Raw genomic sequence first — 21,587 nt, forward strand, 5'->3', positions numbered from 1 at the left:
CTGAATGTGCCAAATTAGCCATATGTTAAAACATCTTGTGTATTTAATTAGTAGCACCTGGCTCCTACTTATCCCCTCAAACAGAAGCTTACTTTCTTCCTTTCTAAATGTAAGTGTAAAGGCCAGTTTATTTCCTTTTCTGTGCAGGATAAATTGAGTATGAATTTTCAGGTATTTGCTTAGGTTTCTTAGTCATAATTTATATCCTGTTCATATTAGACTCAAAATGTGAGTTTTAAAAACAATTTATACTGCATGCTAACTATAAGTCCTGTACATGCTAGGTACAATATTTTTAGGTACAGTTTATAGCATTTTAATTAATATTAAAATGCTATAAACTGCACGCCTCAGAAAATGTAGTTTATGACACCACACAAATAAAACTTACATAATTTTTGTATTTTATTTTCTTCTTCTTAGACAAAACTTTACACAAAATATTAGTAACATGTTTTTTATTTGGTAAAAAAAAGAAAAGTATTAAAAATATTTACCCTTTAAAGGTGCTGTTATAGTGTCAAATATATTCTTATATACATGTTTTTAAATCTATCTGTATAAGTAAACACATAATATGTCTTCTTGTGCTCACTGTCTGCTGAAATCACAAACATCGGTAAAATTTAAACATTAACCTTGGTTTTCAGCCTTCTCTTTGTGGTGTGGGAAACAGATGTGGGTAGTAACTCCTTATTTATCATCTCATCTTTAAGAGCTGCTTCCTGTTTAGGTTCAGTTTTTATTTTTGAAGAGGAGGTTGGACTTGGAGACTGTGGTGATCCCGATTTAGGTCTCTTTGCTGGAGAGTTCTTGTGGGCAGATGGACAGCTGTGCTGGTTCAGACACACAGAGCAGAGAGGGTTGACGGGCAGACAAACCTGCTGTCCAAAACCCACAAGCAGCCAGTTGATCTCACTCCACAGCTCCCTGCAACAGAGAAACATCACCTGATGACTTTACAGAAGTACTACACTTTGAAACATATTTTTGTAGTAAATTAAATGATATCACTGCACTCTAAGAAGAACACACTGGTGCTGGTGTTAATATCACCATATCAATACATTTTTATAAAAGTGTCAAATTTCATGGATTGAAAATGGGTCACCATGACATCTACTGCTCTCTGGCCTGAGGATCTCTTTACTTTATAAGTGACTGCTCTCACATTTGCTAATTAAAGCTGCTTTCATCTGTTTTTTTATTAAAAGAAGATAAAGTAACTTTTAATCAAGAAATGCTGTCAAATTCTAATTAAATGAAAAAATATAATTTCCTGTTTATTATTTGTTGGGAGTCGGTCTCTCACAATATCAGATGTATAATCTATGACCAAAGAAGTGTAGTATTATATTGTCATTTCTGGTATATCGTGACATCAGAAGAATATAGTGAGATCTGCATGTTGTTGAGCACTGATTATTATTTTGCATTCTAAAAATAAATTCCCAGATTTCCACATTTTGATTTTCATTGCTTCCCACTGTCAGTCAAACGTTAAAGAGTCAACATTAACCACTGGCAGCGCTGATGTATGGTACGTATCTAAATCAATCCTGGACATCTTTATAGGTTTGTTGATCACAAGTTAATCAGGTTTCGCGGATCAGCAGTGAGTTGTCATGCTGTTACCTGGGTAACCACTCCTCAAGGGCCTTCCGTGTTTCCTCTGGGTTTTTGGTCGCCTTCCTGAGCCAGCCCAGCCTATTAGATATACGATGCACATGTGTGTCCACACCTAGACAAAAATGATCAATACAAATGAAAGCCTAGTCTCATCACAATACTTCTAAGTTGCCAGTTTATTCGGTGCACCTGAATAAATCTAATGCAATCAAACAGAAGAACCCTGCAACGCGTCGTAACTACACGATGAATATAAGGCTCATTTTTTGTTTTAAAGCTGTGTGATACCAAAGGATGTAATTTCTGAAGTTTCTCAAACGTAGTGCATACATCATTTTACAAACCAATGATTTCTCAATGCGGCAGAAACATCAAATATGACGACACATCAAAACCACTGATGTGTCTTCACTTATTAATAGAGGTAAAAATAAGGGAATTAGTAGACTGGTCAATCAAGAGAAAGGCACGAGCCCCGGCTTGGACAGTCTCAGTCGTTGTGTCCTTGGGCAAGACACTTCACACGTTGCCTACTGGTGGTGGTCAGAGGGCCCGGTGGTGCCAGTGTCCAGCAGCCTTGCCTCTGTCAGTGCGCCCCAGGGTGGCTGTGGGCTTGCCATCACCAGTGAGTGAATGGGTGGATGACTGAATGTGTAAAGCGCTTTGGGGTCCTTAGGGACTAGTAAAGCGCTATACAAATACAGGCCATTTACCATTTATTACTGTGACTCAGCTGCACTACCTTTGCGGCCCACCAGGGGGCTTCAGCCTACACTTTGGGAATCACTGATCTAGAATTTTTCTTAATCAGTTTCTGGGAGGTTAGCCAATTGTCTCTGCATGTTTAAGAGATGGAAGTCCCTACCAATGCCAGACACCTGGTCCCAGGCGATGTCCATAGCCAGGTGAGCCATTTTGGGTCCAACTCCCGGCAGACGGACCAGCCCCTCAACACTGCTTGGGATATCCCCTCCAAACTCCTTTTGTAACATGGCTGATGTCAGCTTCAGATACTTCACCTTATTCTAAAGAAGAACAGGTAAGAAACCAAGAGGACACAACAAAGAACACAGCTGAGAAACCAGGTTAATATTAATATTTAACTTTTATTTACTGAAATTTGATTAAACGTGCTAACAGCTATGGACACCATCTGTTTTACCCTCCAGAAGCCGACAGGATAGATGAGTTTTCCCAGTTTTTCATCATCTGTAGCGAGTATGTTTTCTACAGTGCAGCCGTGTGCTCTGAGCTTCTGCATAGCTGCTGCTGTCACCTGGTCCTTTGTCTGACTGGACAGCATGAGTGACACCAGCACCTGGAAACGTCTCACCTGCAGATGGAACAGAGGAATTAACAGGTTCTATTTAAGGGGACTTAAAATATCCACCCCACACCTACATGCGCAGGAGCCTCCATGTCATAGCATTTCTCTGCTCCCATGTTATCTACAGGCGCATCACGACCGCTCCTCATCTCACGAATGAATCCTAACTGTTTCCTCCAGTCGGCAGGTTCCCAGCGCTCAGTTTTCATGGGAGAAACACGTTCATCCTTCTCGTATTCCACCTTTAACTGTCTCCTCCTGCGGCTGTGTGGATACTCCGTTAAAGCTTCGGTTTTTGGTTGCACCGGTGCCTCGTGGAGGGGTTCACGACCTGAACAAGCGGAAGCATGGCACCACAGTAAGCACCATAGGTAAAAATTAAAACACAAATGATATCTAATATAATCTAATTAATCAAAGACTAGTTTTGATGTAAAAAAAACCCCCAAACAAACAAAAAAAACCAAAACAAAATCACAAAAAGAAAATCACTATAAATAAGATATTTCTCCAACCAGTTCAACATCTAAAGATGTTGAATGTTGGAATAATTTCACCATCTTGGTTAAAAAACAAACAAACAAAAAACCCCTATAATCTTCGCACACTGTCTTTTTATCATTATTTTATAAAAGCAAAACATTTTCAGTCCCATTCACCTTAATTGGGTCAATGTTCATATCATGGTTCATATGGTTGCTATGACAAATTATTTACAAAATGAAAATCAAGTTGTATTTAATAAATTTTGAAACTTAACAATTAAGAACAAATGTTTATTAGGAAAAAAGTTTATTTAGGCCATAAATCAAGATAGAAGTAAAGTGGTTCTCTCACAGACTTTTATATAACTAGACTCTTTTTTTTTTTTTTTTGCAGTTAGGAGTCACCCCCTGCTGGTCATCACAAAGAATGCAGGTTCTCTAATAACTAATCAGACAAGCAGATTAGCTTCATGTTTTTGTATAAACTCATTAAGACTGTCTAAAAACCCTTTAAAGAAAGAGACTTGAAATACTGAGCCCACTGTGTAAAATTTACACTTATTTCTGAACAAGCAAATTATGTCTTTTTTTAATGACAACAGATCTCAAGCTCAGAGTAAGAGACTTCCAGAATCTTGGGGCCAATGTTGCAAACACAATCTCCTTTAGTTCACACGCTTATATGATCCACAGCCAGCAGGGCCTGATCACATGACCTCAGGGACCTGATGAACACTGGTGCTCAACTATGCAGAGCTCTAAAAGTCAAAACCAGAATCTTAAAGTGGAACGATTTTCACAGAGAGCCAGTGCAACTGAATTAGTAACGATGTGATAGTTCAGTATTGGCTCAGGGGGTTGGGAATCGCATCTGTAACCGGAAGGTCGCCGGTTCGATCCCTGGGCTCTCTGTCCTGGTCGTTGTGTCCTTGGGCAAGACACTTTACCTTACTGCCTACTGGTGTTGGCCAGAGGGGCCGATGGCGCGATATGGCAGCCTCGCTTCTGTCAGTCTGCCCCAGGGCAGCTGTGGCTACACCTGGAGCTGCCTCCACCAGTGTATGAATGTGAGAGTGAATGAATAGTGGTATTGTAAAGCGCTTTGGGTGCCTTGAAAAGCGCTATATAAATCCAATCCATTATTATTATTATTATTATTATTAGTAGCCTTAGTCAGAAGCCTTGCGGTGGAATTCTGAACTACCAACAGATGTGAGTAATAAACAACAATGAATTCTAATTCAACAATTAACTAAAAAAAAAAAAAAAAAAAAAATCAGACCTGATGAAATAAAGGCATGAACAACAATTTCCAATTCGGAGTACAAAAACGTGTCTGCCCAAAAAAGTACATTTTTTGAATTTCATCTTGTGGAAACAAATCTTCTCGAACAGAGTTATTCGTTTCAGCCTTCAAAGAGGTGCAACAAAGAGGCTCAAAATGTTCATATAGTAGGGCAAATATTACAGAGACATGCTTCAGAGCAGGAGTGCCAAACATAAGGTCCTTGGGCCAAAATTGGCCCAGCAAACACTACAATCCAGCCCACTGGATCACTGTCGATGGCTGTACTTTTTTTTTTGTTACACTGTATGCACAGTAATAAATAAAAAAAATGATAAAAATAGGAAATTTCCTGTGAAATAACCAAATGTTTCCACTTTATTATGATTAAGGGTAGTCTGGGCAATGAGCTACCAAAGTGTAGTGTTGAAATGACTCTTCTTTTTCTATAAATGCATAGTTAAATATCTTTACACTGACAGAAAGGGTATTTTTTACTGCTCTGGCCCATTTAAGATCAAAGTGGGTTGTGTGTGGCCCAAGACGTAAAATGAGACTGACATCCCTGCTGTAGAGCGACCTTTATTAGTGTAAACAGGGTTTTGTGCAGGATAAACTGAACTCCCTGTTTATTAGCACAGACTCAGTCGCAAGTACAAAATCTGTCTCTTGAGTGTAAAGGTCAGTTTTCTCTTATGGATGCACAAAACCTTATATCCTGCACGTTCATAATTCTATTTCACCTGTTTCACCTATTTCTATTTCACATTCGCAGAACAAAAGAAACAACATCTTTCACTCTGTGCCCTGTAGTGTTCATTGATAACTCCTGCACACTGGGCGAGAAAGGTGATGACAAAGCCTGGTTTTCACCTGCCAGTCGCTTTTTTAAGATGTAAAGGTGTAACTGCAGAATTGGTAAGCAAAGCAAATCAACCTGCTCCAGAATATGCGCAAGCGCAATAGCCTTCTGCCACCAAAACAGCTCAAGTTAATTAATTTGTATCCACGTGTACCAACGTACGTGGTCAGTTTGTGTGGTTAGCGTTACCGGCTGATAAAGGAGTAGACGAAGCTCTTAGTTCTGACACGCTCTTCTCCTCCACCTCCACCTTCACTGGCACAGCGCAGACCGGGTCCTCGTTCCTCCGTCTGTTGGTGAGTTTGGTCCTGAGAGAGGCTGCAGGTGTGCGGCCAGCAGTTTGACTCGCACTCCGAGTCATAACAGACCTGTTCTCCATGAAGTAAGGAGAAGTCATTATAACACCTCGGACTACATAACAGACCCGCGCGCTGCAGCGGACGTGAAGCATTGAACTGTTGCTGAAGTTAGTTTCTCATTCGTAGTTTTTGGATCGCGGGTGGAGCTGACGAGCTGAATTCGCCTGCAAGAGGAAGAATGACATAAACACAAAGACTCGATTTTATTTTGAAGATTTAAAAAATAAATCTTCCGCTCTGTTAATAAAACAATATTTTTTTGATATATGAGATTACACTTACACTTCCTGGTGGAATTGCCAATTTACTTTTAAAATATAAAAAAAACAATAAACAAAAACCTACACGATACTCAATTGCGACTGAAAACGGGTCAGGGTTATATTATTAGTTTAACTGTAGACGTACTGAACCCCCCCCAATATAACTGTCTTATAAATAGAAGTCGACAATGATGTCGTAAGAGAGTCACTAAATAATTACATTTTATTCAGGACTGCATAATAATAATAATAATAATAATAATAATAATAATGATAACTTACAAAATCTGCTCATTTCCAAATCCATGTTTTTATTCTTAGACCATACTAAGCTTTATGTGGCTTTACATGAGTGACAAATGAAACATAATCCTTATTTATCTTATACTGGGTCTTGATAATCTTCCTTTACTCTCTTTTAAGCCAACCTTCCTCTGATTGGCTGCCCCTCACAAACAGAAGGTTTGAACAGCTGGATGGACTGAAAGAGAGTGTTTAGAGCAGTGCCTTTGACCCAAAGGTACCACTTTACCATCAGTGTGGAGCCGATCCTGTCATGGTGTCTATATTTTGATAAGTTTGAGAACCGATTATCACAGTAGGGTTAATGGAAGCTGCTAGTTGTATTCGCCAAATATTAGAGAATTTCTTGTGGTAGTCCAACTTCTGTCCTAGAAATATAGCCAGGTTCTTTTGTGTGTGTGTGTTTTTTTTTTGTCCAGAGCCCAAAAATAAAAATATTTGTATTACCTTGTCCATAAGCGCCACTCACAGGACCCCTGGCCACATTGCAGCTTGTAGCGTCAAAAAGGAACCAACTTCACTAACAGCAGCACGGTAAGCTAGCTGCTAGCTTAACAGCTAAAACCGTCTTACTTTATGCTAAATTTTGACGGCTAAACACTTTTATATAGTCTATAGGAAACTTTACCTGCGCTTTACTTCTTTGTAGATGTTATGCTTTCCCGCTTGTGCCACAACACAAAAACTCATACTGCTAACAAACGGACTAGCATACTTCGTATTTAGTCTGCCCTTAAAAAATACATTTCCCGCGAGGCAGTGCGGCAAACGTGTTTTTGTAGGAAGTCCCACTGTCAGAGCATTAGTGTGTCATCCGGTTGAGGAGTAGGGGTGCTGGGAGCGAGCCTTCGGCTGCTAAGACAGAGTTATATCAATGCACAGAAGCGGGCGGCTCGGCTGGCTGCAATCTGACGAAGCAGCGACTGAATGAAACCAAAACCGACTCAACTTCACTGAGGTGAGATGAGAGGGGGAGAAGGTGGCCGGGGGTAGGAGGGGCAGTGCCACAACAGAGAAATGCTAGCTTATTACAACCACTGTGAACCGAAGCTGAGAGGGTTTAGCAACGCCACACTACGTTTGTGCTGATATGAAGTGTTTAGGCTGACTTGTATCCGCAGATATATCAACTCTGGTTCGAGCCTACCTTGCAACGTTGCTGCTGTTGTTGTTGTTGTTGTTGCTGCTGGTGTTGGACTGAAACAGACCAGCCGTTGTCCGTCTGCTCACCTCCCCTCCCCTCTATCTCTGTCAAGTCCACATGACAGCAAATTCTTTAAACGTGCCCCATGGGTTTACATATTTACAGGCTGCAGTGTCAAACTTTACTCCTGCTTAAACAGTGGCTTGTAGTGCTATGTGGACCCACCTGTAATGTCATAAACTTGTTGCTCAAGTTTATTTTGCTGTTGTATGGTCTAAGCTCACATGCACAGTACAATAATATGCAACCCTTTAAAGAAATATAAAACACACTTCATTACAGATATGGACATGGATAAACTGGAGTCGTTTAGCAATCTCTTATTATCAGCTTCTCCACCTGCTAAGCACAGACTTCATATAAGCTAAAAATAAGTCTTTTTGGCCTTTTGACCTCACTTGTGTTTTTAACCTTGTGCTAACAGGTGAAAATCCACTGTTTAACCCATGTATTAACCTTCATTTTACTTTCCAAGATGGACTTTTTCACTTGAAATATGACTTGACTTAATACACCTCATTATATCTGGTCTGAACAGTTTCCAGAGCCCAGCTCCAGCTTAGACAGTTTAAAAATATGCTGACAGGTTACTGTTGGTAATCTACTGGTTGTGAAGTTATGGCCCAGTGCTGATTTTTAAAATAACTATTTGTTATATGTATTTTTGGTGTTACCATTTTTGTGGCGAGGAAGCAGTCCAGGGAATAACTGAAATGTTTAAGCTTATTTTTTTAGGTTTTCATCAGAGGACTGTAGAACAGTTTGCCGGCACAAAGCTGACAGGACAGATGGACAGTGCCATGTGTAAATCTGTACTAATTCTCAATGTATATACAGTCACGTGAAAGGGTTATCACACGACTCTACAGACTCATGTGAGTAGTAAGTATATATAATTTTTCAGTAGCTAGTAAAGCCACTCTTAAAGTCCTTCTACAGCATTTCAACTGGGCTGAGGTCTGGACTTGCAGCACTTTAATTCTTTTCTTTTTCAGCCATTTTTTGTTTGGTAGATTTACAGGTGTATTTGGACTCATTGTCTTTTTGCATGACCCAATTTGGGCCAAGCTTCTGCTGTCAGTTAGATGGCCTCAAGATTGCCTCTAGAATACTTTGAGCCAACCATGAACTTCTCTGTACACCAAAGAGTGACAGGTGTCCAGGTCTCATAGCTGCAAAACAAGCACAAATCATCAGCTGTCCACCACTGTGCTGACAGGTGGTGTTAAGTACTAATATGCTATGTTTGTTTTGTTTTTGTTTTTTTCCAACATGTGCATGGGTGTACATTATGGCCAAACAGCTCCACTTTAGTCTCATCTGTTCAAGAAATGCTATGATTTGTACTGATGCTACTTTGCAAAGCTAAACTGTGCTCCCATGTTCTTTTTGTCCCATGCATGTTGTTTACCTCAACTGTAATTTCTATACCTGGCAATACATTAAATCTATTGAAGGAAGGTTTACACATTTCCATAATAATATTAGTTAGGTGGAGGTGGGGGGGTGGCATTTATGTTATCAGCAGTGAATGACATATGAATCCACATTTAGAATCCACAGGAAATGATTAACTAATAAGCTTAAAGGGGGGAAAAAAGGTGTGACTTGCTCTGTGTCTGGTTCCGTGACAGGCAGCTGCCAGTCCCTCGCCTGTATTGTGCATCACCCTTTCAGGCTGGGCCATGAATAAACAACCAAGCAAGGAGAGTCTCAAGGACAAGGTGAAGGGGATCTTTGGGCTCGGTACACAGCGTCCTCCGAACAAACAGAGTGACACTAAACCCTCCGAGTTTATCATTACGGCTGACATCATCAAGGTCTGCAGAAGCGACTGAGTGTCTGTGCATGTTCACTGAATGTCTCCCATTCTTTTCCCAGCATATCTTCCACTGTTTGACGTATTTTTTTGCTTTGGTGCGTTTCAGGAGCTCCACCCAGATTGCGGTCTGAGCAACCGTGTTCGCACTATGAACCACATCTGTGAGCTTGCCAAAATGAAAAAGTTTGAGGAGGTGAGTCTGCTGACTGCGGTCCATTTTTGTCGTTGTTTGGTGAACAGTACGCAGTCTTCTTTATTTGTTAAAATCTGAGTGTATATGTTGTTCAGCATGCAGTGGAGGCTGTATGGAAAAATGTGGAAGACATGCTGACTCCAGAGCAGCCACCAGAGGCCAGACATGCTGTCCTGCAGCTGCTCAGGGCCATTATACAGGGGCAGGTATAAAAACACAACATACACACAGACACATGCAAAAAGCTTCTGTATGTTTTTTGTTTTTAAAAAAAAGTCTTTTTGTGTGAAGGGTGAGCGACTCGGCCCTCTGAGAGCCTACTTTTTCAAGGTAATCAGAGACTACCAGCCGTGCAATGAAGACCTTTCTGACAGACTGGAGGTGTTTAAGGCTTTAACAGAGAATGGAAAGGATATCACATACCTGGAAGAGGACATAGGTAAAAACAGACTAATCCTCTTTCTTTATCAGTTGCAATATTTGTGTTTGTGCATTTAAAAAAAACAAATCTGGAAAATAAATATAAGGAATTCTGAATAAAGCAAAACATCAGCTTTGAAGTAACCACTATTAATCACTGATAAATTTCTGGCTGTGTCACACCTCAGCTGATTAGGTTCAACTCGTGTTCACTGTTCCCTTTTTGTGCATTGACTCTATTGATATTATGTAATACAACAGTTTGCTTTCTTTTTTTTAATCAGTTGTTTTTCATTTCGGGTACAATGATGACAATGTTTTTTTTAAAAATTCTAATAATAGCTCTTTTTTCCGCACACAATACCCTCAACTGTTTCTTTCAGGATTTATTTTTTTTTCAAAGGTGGTAGGGAAACCTTTCATAGGACAAATACCCACATCCAAGATAGTTTGATCCCAGTAAGCCTTATTTGAGCTACTTTTTTAGTAGTATTTTTAACTGTTGTGTTTATACTACTGTGAATAGTTTTATTTGCCATAGTGTATTGACCTGCATTAATACTTTTCACATGAATTTTTTTTTTCTTTCTATGTTATTTGCTTTCCTCTCTCAGCACGCTTTGTCCTCCTGTGGATGGATATAGGCCTTACATCTGACTTTCTCCATGTTCTTGTTAATCTGGTGAAATTCAATAGCTGCTACTTGGACCAAAATGTTTCCATCATGGTCCAGTGAGTCAGAGAAATCCACACACACACACAATGATTCTCTCTTACTCAGCAATTGGTCTCAGTGTCTCTTTTTCCTACTCGTTCTTCTGTGCTCTCTGCAGGAAAATTTGCCTGCTGTGCAACAGAACGACGTCTTCGACTGATATTGAGGTTGGTATTTCAAATTACTTGACAGTTAAAGGTTTTTACACACTGGACAGCAAACATTTGTGCAAACATTTTGCATGTTAAAAATATTTTTGGGGACTTTTTTTTTTTTCCAGTTGCAAATAAACACATCTGACCGCTTAAACCACTGCATTTGGCAAGATGGACACTTGTAGCATGGAAATGGTGAAAGAGTACTGTTTTACCTAAGAGACACAGTTTGATGCTATTCAAGATCAATTTACTCCTGAAAGTATTTCTCTGCCTCCTCAGACGTGTTTCCAAGTGTGCCAACAAAAGCTCAAACTGCCCCACTGACATCCTGAAATATGTAGAAAAGCGGTCGTGATACTGTTTTAATCTCTGGAGCAAAACATTCAAATTTCCTTGTTGCTGCTCAGTTTCTTCTTTTTCTGGTTTAGAAACATTAGGATCAACATTGATGCCAATTTCACTTTATTTATTTTTTCGTCAGTCTTTTGGGTTTTTTTTGTTTTGTTTTTTTTGCAGTTTGAGGAGGAATTTTTCACAAAAACTTTGCAACTGTTTTTTTTTTGCAACACCCTCAGTGTGTAATGGCCTTTGCACGACATGTTTATGATTCCTCTTCAAAAGAAGGTGCAGTTTTTGTTTAGTAAATACATAACAGGCCCTTCACGAACCTGCAGGTTTAAGAAAAATTACTGAATAACTGTCCAGTGTCCATATATTTATTATATGTGAAAACTCTGTACGCCAAAGCTAGAGATGGTTTTAATCTGATGTATTAAAGTAAATGTTTTTGAGTAAATCACAATCATTAGCTTCAGTTAAACCTACCATTTAGACAAGCCCTACCATATTTTTTGATTTGTGAACCTCAGACTGTTTTGTAGCGCTGGTGGTCACTAGTATTTCCAACCTTTGTATTTTTCCAGGTGGCTCTGCAAGTGCTCGATGCAGTTGTGTGTTACAACTGCCTGCCCTCCGACTCTTTAACCGTTTTCATAATCACACTCTGCCGTACGGTCAACGTCAAAGAGTTTTGCGAGTCCTGTTGGAAGGTGAGGCAAGAACACACCTGCATATATACAATTCTGCCTCTTGTTTGAAGTCTATGATTTGAAGGGACATAATTCATAACTGTGTCCTCCTCTGTGCCGTTTGTTGTCCCTACGCTTTGTTTTGCTCTCTGGTTCTTCAGTTAATGAGAAAGGTTTTGGGGACTCACCTCGGCCATAGTGCAATTTACACCATGTGTCGCATTATGGAGGAAAGGTATTATTGGTTAAATATACAATATTTCTGACTTTGTGTGAATGAGCATATATAAGTTTGGAGGTATGGTGCAGTTCTTCTTTGATCTGTCCCTCCACCAGGGTGTATATGGAGGATGCACCGTTGTTAAGAGGAGCAGTTTTCTTTGTTGGAATGGCGCTTTGGGGCGCACACAGACTGCCTGCACTCAAAAATACACCGACGCTTGTTCTGCCATCTTTCTACAAGGTAACTCACATAAATATACATGCAGTTTTGCAATGAGATTATAATACTGAGGGTCAAGTCCACATCTCATAATCAAAAATTTAACTGATAGGATTTTATGGTGGTAAGCCTCTCTTGCACACTGGAGTTCTTAATGTTTTATAAGGACTTATTATACTTTTACTTATTTTCTGCTCCCCTGGTCTTAAATCTGTGAAATGTCATTCAGAGCAAATTTCCTTAAAAAGGATGGGAATTTATAAGAATTTGCTCATTGAGTTCTCACTGGGTCCACTTTGAGAGTGACCACCATTGCTGTGCAGCGTATCAAAGACATTACATTCATGCAAATTAATTGCATGCTGTGAGTCAAATGTATGCTCATGTTGGAGGTATTTCCCATTTTTGTTGTGATCAAGGTTGGAGCATTACTAAAAAAAAGATTTCACAGAACACTTTTTTGTAATGCAGTATGGTACTTAATTACCCCAAAGAGAAAGTAATTCATTATACTCCTATATTACTTTCATGTTACTCTGTAAAATAGCTGAAACACACTCTCATAATTACTATTTAACTATATAAACCTGAGGCTTCAGCCCCAAACACCAACACAAATCCCTATCCTAATAAGGACTCACATTTGATCTTTCTCTTACTATTTAGGTATCTAACTTGGTGTTAGCATGGTGTTTGGTTAGCTTAGTGTTAGCATGCTGCGGTCTCTGTAGATGCTTGCAATGAGCCAAAATTGTGCTACCAGCATAATACTGCAGTTTCTGTCTCTGATGCAGTTTCCACTTTACTATCATGTCCTCGTCATTTTGTGCAATAAAACGAATGTTCATATCCATGCTGTAGACTGTGCCACCATCTTCCACCTCCGACCCGCAAACAAATTGGCTGATTGTAGTGCAAGTGGAACCGATAAGTGGGCTCGATAGGCAAGCAGACTAACAGTTCCAGGGAACTGGGCTACTCGGAACTTGTTGTGTACAAGAACTTGTTCTTGATTCCCATCGCTAGTCGTTCTTGTGGTCATTTCAAGCACAGGGCTCTGTCTGTGAGCACAGCAACCCCACTCACATGGTTTTCAAATGTTTTTGATTGCAAGGAGGAGCCAGTAAGTAGAAAATTGGCTTAAAGAAGTGGTTTTAAATTCGGGATAATATTCTACTTTGTGGCTTTATTATTGTTAAGAATTCATTAAAAAAAAAAAATCAAAGAATTATGAAACTTTTTTTGTGCTTCTGGATTGAATGAGGCCTAAAATTGCTTGTTTTAGACAGCGGACAAAAGAGGAGCTGCAAAAAGGTCCATTGTAAGATAAATGAGGATAATTTTGACACAAAGATGCTCTAATATAGAATAGCTTTGCTTTGCATCAAAAATATGGAGCTGGAAATCTGCACAATAGGGTGAAAAGAACAGACTGTCTGACTTCCAAACCCGTGGCATAGATTTTCACTTTTGTGTTCAAAGTCATACAGATATTTTCTTTCATGCAGGATGTAGTCAAACTTTAAGTTGTTGCCATGTGTTTAGATCAAACCTGAGGTTGAAAGATTATACGGGGGTAAAATGACTGCACTTGATATGATGACTGTGCTGAATAAGTGACTTTTATTTCTGTCCCTCAGGCCATGTCATGTGCCAACGAGGTGGTCTCCTACGAAATTGTTCTTTCAATAACAAGACTCATCAAAAAGTACGGTAAAGAGCTACAAGTGGTCACATGGGACATCCTACTCGGCATCATAGAGCGACTGTTGCAACAGATTCAGGTTCTTGAAAATATATTTCACTTGTGATTGACCATGCTTCATAGTGTAGTAGTTAACACCTTTGTTGTTGTTGTTTGATTCCAGCTGGAGACCCAAATCCCATTTGGGCTTGTTTTAGGAAGGACTTTTTCCAAATTAAATATGCAGAGCTGTAGTTTTTAATTTTTATGTTTTTATCTGGTTGAGTATACAGAATAAAAAGTAATGGTTCTAGCTTGACCAAGTGGTGTGCCTCTTGTTTTCACAGACAATAGGCAGTGCGGAACTAAAGGCCATTGTTTATGAACTGTTGACCACCGTGGAAGAGCTTTATGAACAAAACGGTTACCACGGCTCCACTGAGAAGTTTTTCAGCCTGGTGGAGAAATGTGCTGATAAAAGACCAGTTAGTGCTTTGATTATCTTCTGTCCTCCTCCAACTTTTGTTGTAATTTAGACCTCTTACACTGCGTTGCCCCCCCCCCCACTAATCTGAATCTTATCTTTTGCAGGATGCATCAGTGCTGACACTTATCTCCTACAGGGCTCAGTCTATCCAGCCTGCTAAAGAAGGCTGGATTCAGAGCCTTCACCGGCTCATGGAGAAATTCTTCAGGTAGGACACACACACTGACACACGTATATATCTCAGGGAGGTTATAGTATTATCCTTGTGATGTTCGATCTCGTTCTTGTTCTATCTCTGAAGTATCTTAATCTCCGCTGTCCCTTTCTGTTATCTCACCCTTTTGCTCTGTGAAAGGAACGAGACTCGCAGTGTGATAAGAATCAAAGTGCTTCATATCCTGTCCTTCGTTCTCAGTACCAACCGGCAGCTCTATGAGGTCTGTGCTCTCTCATACACGCTCACATCAGAAACCTGTGTAATTCCAGTCCGCTGTCCAGACTGAAAAGCTTCTGGTGCATTTCTCTTGCCATAGTTCCAATTTTTACTGAAGAAGATATTTCGATAGTAGCAAGCACCACTCAGATGCTGACATACTTCTGAGCCTCCCAAAATTTATTTACATGCAATTTATTTTTGAAACGGAGCTTGTACAAATGTTTGACACATTTGTACAAGCTCCGTTTATGATTTTCAAAAAAATCATACTTTTCCTTTTTGTGTTCTTTGCTTATTTTCTATTTTTTCTCCAGGATGAGTTGATTGAAATGGTGGTGATTCCCCAGCTCAGTGGGATTGCTGAAGACCGGGACTTGGCAGTTAGAAAACAGGCTACTCAGCTATTAGTAGACCTCGCTGAGGGCTGCAACACGCACCACTTCACCAGCCTGCTGGACATCATTGAACGGGTACAAAAAGAGTACATGCAATCACACAAAACTGCCCCATTTCTGTCACAATGTCATTACTTCTCTCCATTTTATAATTATTTTTTAGGTGTCTAGCCGCTCTCTGGTGTGTTCAGGGCCCCTAGAGGTTTCTGAGAGAGACCCCACAGCAGAGTCTCCTATGGAGGACGTCAGGACTGCTATTCTGGGCCTGCTTGAAATCCTGCAGGTATACATAAAAGTAGTAGATGTGAAGAGTTGTGGGTGAGTTAAAATAGAATATTAAGACATAGTTTCTTCCACAGTGACTTATCACAATGTAGGGCATCAAATGACATCAATCAATGGAGAAATCCCCCTACCCCCAGAACAGTTCAATACACGTTAAAATGGACTAAAATTGGCTTTGTTGACTGCTGTCAGACTGTAAATGTCATTTTATTTGGCGACATTTTACCATTAAGAGCTCAAAGATCTCTTTATGGCACAAAACGCTGAGAATATAACAAGCAAAGAAAATGTAATTCACAAACAAAAAATTGGACAATTAATTTGTCCAAATTAACCAAACCCAAAACAGTTTTTGTTATGTTGCCTCACTGCGTCTTTGCATTGCTGTCATGCTGCAGTGACTGTACTCTGACCTGGTTATCTGACACATACCTATCGACTGCCCTCTCCGGCCTAAAAATGTATTAAAGGAAAACTTTTTTTTTTCCAACTAGTGCTAGCTGCTGCTTACGTAACTTAAAAAAATCCTCTTAATGAAATGAGTTAGCAGCTAAAACTTTTAATGATGGAAAGACTAAACTAATGCTTAATGTCGGAAGCTTAACAGACCTGCCTGTCAGCTTCTCAGGTGTCATCCAGTTTTATTAATATAAATCGAATGTAAATTGATGTATATACCTGGACAGCAAAACATGATTTATCTACGGACTAATACAAATGTTGTATTTTCTTAAACAAAGTTGATTTACAATAAAAATCGATCCTTGGAGCAATGTGTGAAGTTTATAAAATCTTAAACATAATCGCTCAGACTCAAGACTTGCTTCTTGTTCTGGCCCGGCAGTTATTAATCCCATAATTAAGCTCTAATCATTAACTGTTGATGACGATAGATTTCAGCCTTCTTGGTGACCACTCTGCAAAGTCTGTAATTATGTTGTGTCTGTAATTACTGTTTTGTAATGTTGGATATTTTTGCCAGTGTGGTGTCATGTGCTTGCATTTCATGATACTTAGCCAACTGTTAGGTACATGGTAAGGGTCATGAGATGGAAGAAAAAAAACAAAACAAACTATTAGAAGTGAACTATTTATAGTGTGTTAAATTGATATGAAATGTTGCATGCTGCCTAAGACTTTCATTAAGCTAGCAAAACTAAGATTATCAAGGTTTATCAAATAAACTAAATATTTATTATATTTTACCTGGTGATAACATGTTATCCTTTTTCTTCTGACAGAGCAAACTTTACAGTCTGCCAGCCAGCCATGCGAGTCGTGTTTATGAGTTGCTTATCAGCCACCTGCAGCTTCATTACAAGAACAAGTACTGTTCAACTATCGCCTCCACTATTAGACTAAAGGTAGGTGATCTGTCACTGCTCAAATGTTTTTACCTCTTATTACATCATTTCTTTGTTGATTCCTCCTTTTTCTTCTCAGGTGTTTGACTTCTTCCTCATGATGCGTGCAGACTCTCTTCACCGTCTTGGGGCCCCAAACAAAGATGGTGTCATGAGATTCAGCCCTTATTGCTACTGTGATATAGGGTGAGAACACAAACATTTCCTTTACTAAAGGTATTGAGCTTACTGACAGCTCTCTAACATTGTGTCACTTGCTTTTGTTCTTGTTGTTTTTCAGGGAACCAGAGAAACGTGTTGGTGAAAAGAAGCCAGCAGGTTCAACCTCTCCTCCTGCTGGCAGCCCTGCTCCTCCTGCTGCTCCTCCCAGTTCAGCAGCCTCAACACGCTCAGCCTACCTTTCCTATTCGCCTGCCTTCAGTGTCCTCCTGCAGTGCCTCAAGATGGTACACACAATAATTATTGTATCAAACAGCATTGCACAGTTCATATATACGTTCTGTGGTTAAACAGTTGGCCTCATGCCTAGTTTTGTATCTTTATTCTTAGACTCAACTAGAGTTGCTATACATTTTAAGTTCAGAGTAATCCTTAGATATCTTACACTGGGGCTAGATGCACCCCCCTGGAACAAGCCCATTTAGCTCGTCTTTTTAAGTCAGGTTTCTTTTCTGATTGGCAGACAGTATTGAATTCATATCAGAATTAAATCATAGGCATTGCAGCTGTTAGAATGCAGAAGCAGTGACCGATAATTGCAGTGACTTCCCTTTTATCTGTAAAAGGTTCGGATATGATTTATCTCTCTTACAGGAGACGGATTGGAAGGTGCTGAAGCTGGTTCTTGACAAGCTGCCATGGATGCTGCAGTACAAAGTGTTGCTGCTCACATCACCATGCAACTTAGATCAGCTGTGTTCTACACTCTGCTGCATGGTAGCCTGACTTTATGCACATAAATACAGATCCATACACTGGATATTATGTTGTGAGTGAATTCAATCTTTATTGATCTCTTCTGCGTGTGTAGGTGACAGATCGTCTCATCTCAGAGCGATTGAAAAAGACTCCAGAGGGGTTTTCTCGCACAGATGTTCAGCTGGCAGTGATTCCCGTTCTTACAGCAATTACCTCCTACCACAACTACTTGGAGCAGTCAAGACAGGTACAAAGACTAGTCTGCAGAAATCAAACACCTTCTGTGCTATTTCTCACAGGATACTATGATAAGTTTTATGCTAGCATCTACAAAACAACTTTAGGCTATGTTGAGAAAACTAGGTTGGAACCAGGTTGCTTGTCTTCACATGCAGCAAACAACAGGATGTACTCTGCTTTAGATAGAAATAACATGGTTTTGTTGAGAGTACTGGAAAAGGCAGGACATGAAACCCACTTTCTTGCTGTGAATGATCAGATTAGCTTAATCATATACCAGACAGACTTTGCATTACAGAACTGGCAAATTACATGTGCAGCCTGACTATGTTGTACATTTGCATTCTATTACTGTTAGAACTCATATTTAAACAAAATTCATGCACGTACACACCAAAGTCTCCATGGTGTGTACGCTGAGTCCATGGAGTGTTAGTGACACCCATTCAACTGCTTGTGAATGTAAATGTCTAATCAGCCAATCACATGGCAGCGACTCAATGCACTTAGGCTTGTAGTCCTGGTCAAGAGGACAGCTGAAATTCAAAACGAGCATCACAGTGGGGAAGACAGTCGATTTAAATGTCTCTGAACATGGTGTTGTTGCTAGTGCTGATCAAAAGAGAATGGTCCAAATAAGAAGTCAGAGAAAAATGGTGAGACTGCTTTGATAGGAAGGCAACATTAACTTAAATATCAGTTCTTACATCCATGTTTTACAAAGCATGTTGAAACTTGAAACAGCTGTCTACAGCAGCGGATGTCAATACTTAGCTAATAACAGGAAACTGAACCTACAATTTGCACAGGTTCATCAAGATCGGACAACAGAAGACTGACAAAATGTCACCTGGTCTGATGAGTCTTGATTTTTGCTGACACATTTGAATGGTAGCGTCAGACTTTTGCATAAAGAACATGAAAGCATGGATCCATCCTGTACTCTGTCAATGGTGTCAGATGGGGTTCTCAGTTACTGGACCTCAATCCAATAAAGCACTTTTGGTGGTGGTGATAGAACAGTGATGGATGTGCAGGCAACGAATCTGTAGCATTTCTGTCATTTTGTCATGTTAACAACCAAAATCTTTCCAGCACCTTGTTGAATATATGCCACACATTAAAGCAGTTCTGAAGGTGAAGTAAAGTCCAACCCAGCAGTAGCAAGGTGTACCAAATGTAGTGACTGGTGAGTGTATATGGAAACATACAAGTGGAATTACATTCATCCTTTCATTGATACATGCAGAGAGAACTGGTTCAGTGCCTCGAGACTGGGCTCATTTACCGCTGTGCCAAGCAATGTGTGGTGGCCCTTACAATGTGCACGGTGGAGATGCCTGATATCATGATCAAGCTTCTTCCTGCTCTTATCGTCAAGCTCACTCACATCTCTGCTACTGTTGCCATGGCATCTCCTATGCTCGAGTTTCTCTCCAGTGAGTACTTTTCTCTTTTCCTGTATTCTTTTATATTGTTGAAGGCCAAAGTCTTCAGTTGTTTTTTTTTTGACTGTGTTTCACAGCCCTCGTGCGCCTTCCCCATCTGTATGCCAACTTTGTAGCTGAGCAGTATGTCAGCGTGTTTGCCATCTCACTACCTTACACTAACCCCTCAAAGTAAGTCCTAGCACATGTGACATTTTGTATTCCCTGATGCAGAGACTCACTCTGATCTGAGTATTTCTTCAAATCCCATCAGGTTCAACCAGTACATTGTGTCCCTGGCCCACCATGTGATTGCCATGTGGTTCATACGCTGCAGACTACCCTTCCGCAAGGACTTTGTTCAGTATATCACAAAGGTACACCACAGTGAATGACAAAAAAGAGCCTTCAAACCTGAAGCTGAATTTACTGTTACTCACCTGCTCATACACATGAACAATATAAGGAAAAGAAATAATGCAGTACTAAGAGAGAGTACAGATGCGTAGCTCCTACACTGAAATCAATGTCGCTGAAAAGGACCTTGTCCTTGCTCACACATTTATAAAAGAAAGTGTCTTCCTTTCAGAGACTTTTAACGATAGTTTAATTAAAAGGCAACAACTTTTACAAACTCTTATGCAATCTGAAACAAGGCTCTCTGGACTTCCTTCAGTTCTTGAGAATAACTTGATGTCCAGTAATTATCAGATAACACGTTTATGTTTGATTGCTTTCTTGTCAGTAGTGGGCTTAGAATGTTTTCACCACCCTCATTTCCACTTGTTTTTTATGCTTAGCATAAAAACTCAGATGAGAAAATGTTAAAGTGACCCTGGTGTATTTTCTCCAGAAAGAGATGGAAAGCAACAGAGATATAACCCTCACATTAGAACAGACCAGCTCTTTGTGTTTATGCTGAGCTAACAGCTTCAGGCTGCAGCTTTATATTGTACAGAGAATTGAACTCTTGACAAAAAGGCAAATTAGCATATTGTAGCATATGTTGAAACATTCTTTTAAATTGTCCTTGGATATTTCCACTGGATTTGTCAGTTCTACTTATTACTTCATACTTTTTATTCATTGCATTCTGATAGTGTTGAATTGCATTGCACATAGTTGTTCCCTTCTCTTTTGCAAAAAGTTGAGGTCTCAGCTTCTTAATGCACTTTTGGGCATTCACTTGGATTTATTTGCTCTGGCAATGGTGGCTTAAGTAACTGCACAACACACTTTTAACCTCAAATGTCTCCAGAGAGATGTTTCATTGAACTTTTGTACTGTTCAGGAGAAACATGTCCAGTTAGGTGCATCTGGATGCTTGTGAAGTTTGAGAAACCTGTAGCAGAGGGGGCACAACTGGTAATCATCTGTAAATCTGGGTCACCACTTTTGTTTTGCATATCTGGTTCCTTTCTTTGTGTTCCTTCAGGGTTTGCGTTCCAACGCCCTTCTGCCATTCGATGACAGTCATGAGCAGAGTCCGTTTCGTGCCCGAAGCACCAGCCTCAATGAGAGACCCAAGAGGTAAACTGTGTTTTCATTGTCAGTCATCAGCAGTAATGTACAAACCAGCAGCACCGCACGCTGCCCACGTGGCTGCTGTTGTGGTAAAGGGTTGGGGGTAGCCAAGGTAACAGGGGACTCAGCATGATTCGTACTGATGGTTGCAGTGACACCTCTCAGGTTGCCATGGTGATCATTAGTTCATTTTATCTGTTTATGCTTTTTTTATGTTTTAAAATGTGTTCTTATACCACCACTTATTTTTATTTTGTATTTTTCCAAGAGTCACCTCATTTGTCATACAGACGGTGGACAAAATGGCATAAACACCTGTATAATGTTATGCC

General features: G+C 39.9%; 2 protein-coding genes across 7 annotated transcripts in view; one reads left to right on the forward strand and one right to left on the reverse strand.

Annotated features, from left to right (window-relative positions):
- Positions 1–387: 387 nt before the first annotated feature.
- On the reverse strand, positions 388–7,707 carry nthl1 (nth-like DNA glycosylase 1). Of its 3 annotated transcripts, none has more exons than XM_080302735.1 (7): positions 7,661–7,707; positions 5,778–6,111; positions 3,031–3,287; positions 2,792–2,962; positions 2,495–2,654; positions 1,636–1,741; positions 388–930 (listed from the first exon to the last, which is right to left on the reverse strand). In XM_080302735.1, exons 2-7 carry the CDS (start codon positions 6,037–6,039, stop codon positions 627–629), a joined length of 1,260 nt encoding a protein of 419 aa, XP_080158861.1. In that variant the 5' UTR covers positions 6,040–6,111; positions 7,661–7,707; the 3' UTR covers positions 388–626. The 3 variants fall into 3 exon arrangements, with proteins under 3 accessions (XP_080158861.1, XP_026025988.2, XP_026025987.2); XM_026170203.2 differs by lacking the exon at positions 7,661–7,707 and adding an exon at positions 7,142–7,271; XM_026170202.2 differs by lacking the exon at positions 7,661–7,707 and adding an exon at positions 6,961–7,140.
- The window catches only part of tsc2 (TSC complex subunit 2), a 31,686-nt gene continuing 17,101 nt past the window's right edge, over positions 7,003–21,587 (forward strand). For 3 of the 4 annotated variants that reach the window (XM_080302732.1, XM_026170196.2, XM_080302734.1), the window contains exons 1-25: positions 7,332–7,471; positions 9,352–9,537; positions 9,646–9,732; positions 9,828–9,938; positions 10,024–10,171; positions 10,767–10,884; positions 10,986–11,034; positions 11,949–12,074; positions 12,215–12,288; positions 12,390–12,516; positions 14,136–14,279; positions 14,527–14,664; positions 14,771–14,874; positions 15,022–15,103; positions 15,417–15,572; positions 15,661–15,780; positions 17,024–17,146; positions 17,226–17,332; positions 17,427–17,592; positions 17,960–18,082; positions 18,177–18,311; positions 19,554–19,743; positions 19,830–19,923; positions 20,006–20,108; positions 21,167–21,261. In XM_080302732.1, the coding sequence (XP_080158858.1) occupies positions 9,403–9,537; positions 9,646–9,732; positions 9,828–9,938; positions 10,024–10,171; positions 10,767–10,884; positions 10,986–11,034; positions 11,949–12,074; positions 12,215–12,288; positions 12,390–12,516; positions 14,136–14,279; positions 14,527–14,664; positions 14,771–14,874; positions 15,022–15,103; positions 15,417–15,572; positions 15,661–15,780; positions 17,024–17,146; positions 17,226–17,332; positions 17,427–17,592; positions 17,960–18,082; positions 18,177–18,311; positions 19,554–19,743; positions 19,830–19,923; positions 20,006–20,108; positions 21,167–21,261 (2,855 nt within the window). In that variant the 5' untranslated portion in view covers positions 7,332–7,471; positions 9,352–9,402. Of the gene's footprint in view, positions 7,048–7,331; positions 7,472–9,351; positions 9,538–9,645; positions 9,733–9,827; positions 9,939–10,023; positions 10,172–10,766; positions 10,885–10,985; positions 11,035–11,948; positions 12,075–12,214; positions 12,289–12,389; positions 12,517–14,135; positions 14,280–14,526; positions 14,665–14,770; positions 14,875–15,021; positions 15,104–15,416; positions 15,573–15,660; positions 15,781–17,023; positions 17,147–17,225; positions 17,333–17,426; positions 17,593–17,959; positions 18,083–18,176; positions 18,312–19,553; positions 19,744–19,829; positions 19,924–20,005; positions 20,109–21,166; positions 21,262–21,587 lie in introns of those variants that run through there. The other variant, XM_080302733.1, reaches the window with a different exon arrangement.

The sequence above is a fragment of the Astatotilapia calliptera genome, chromosome 6, assembly GCF_964374335.1.
Source record: "Astatotilapia calliptera chromosome 6, fAstCal68.1, whole genome shotgun sequence".
Taxonomy (NCBI): Eukaryota; Metazoa; Chordata; class Actinopteri; order Cichliformes; family Cichlidae; genus Astatotilapia; species Astatotilapia calliptera.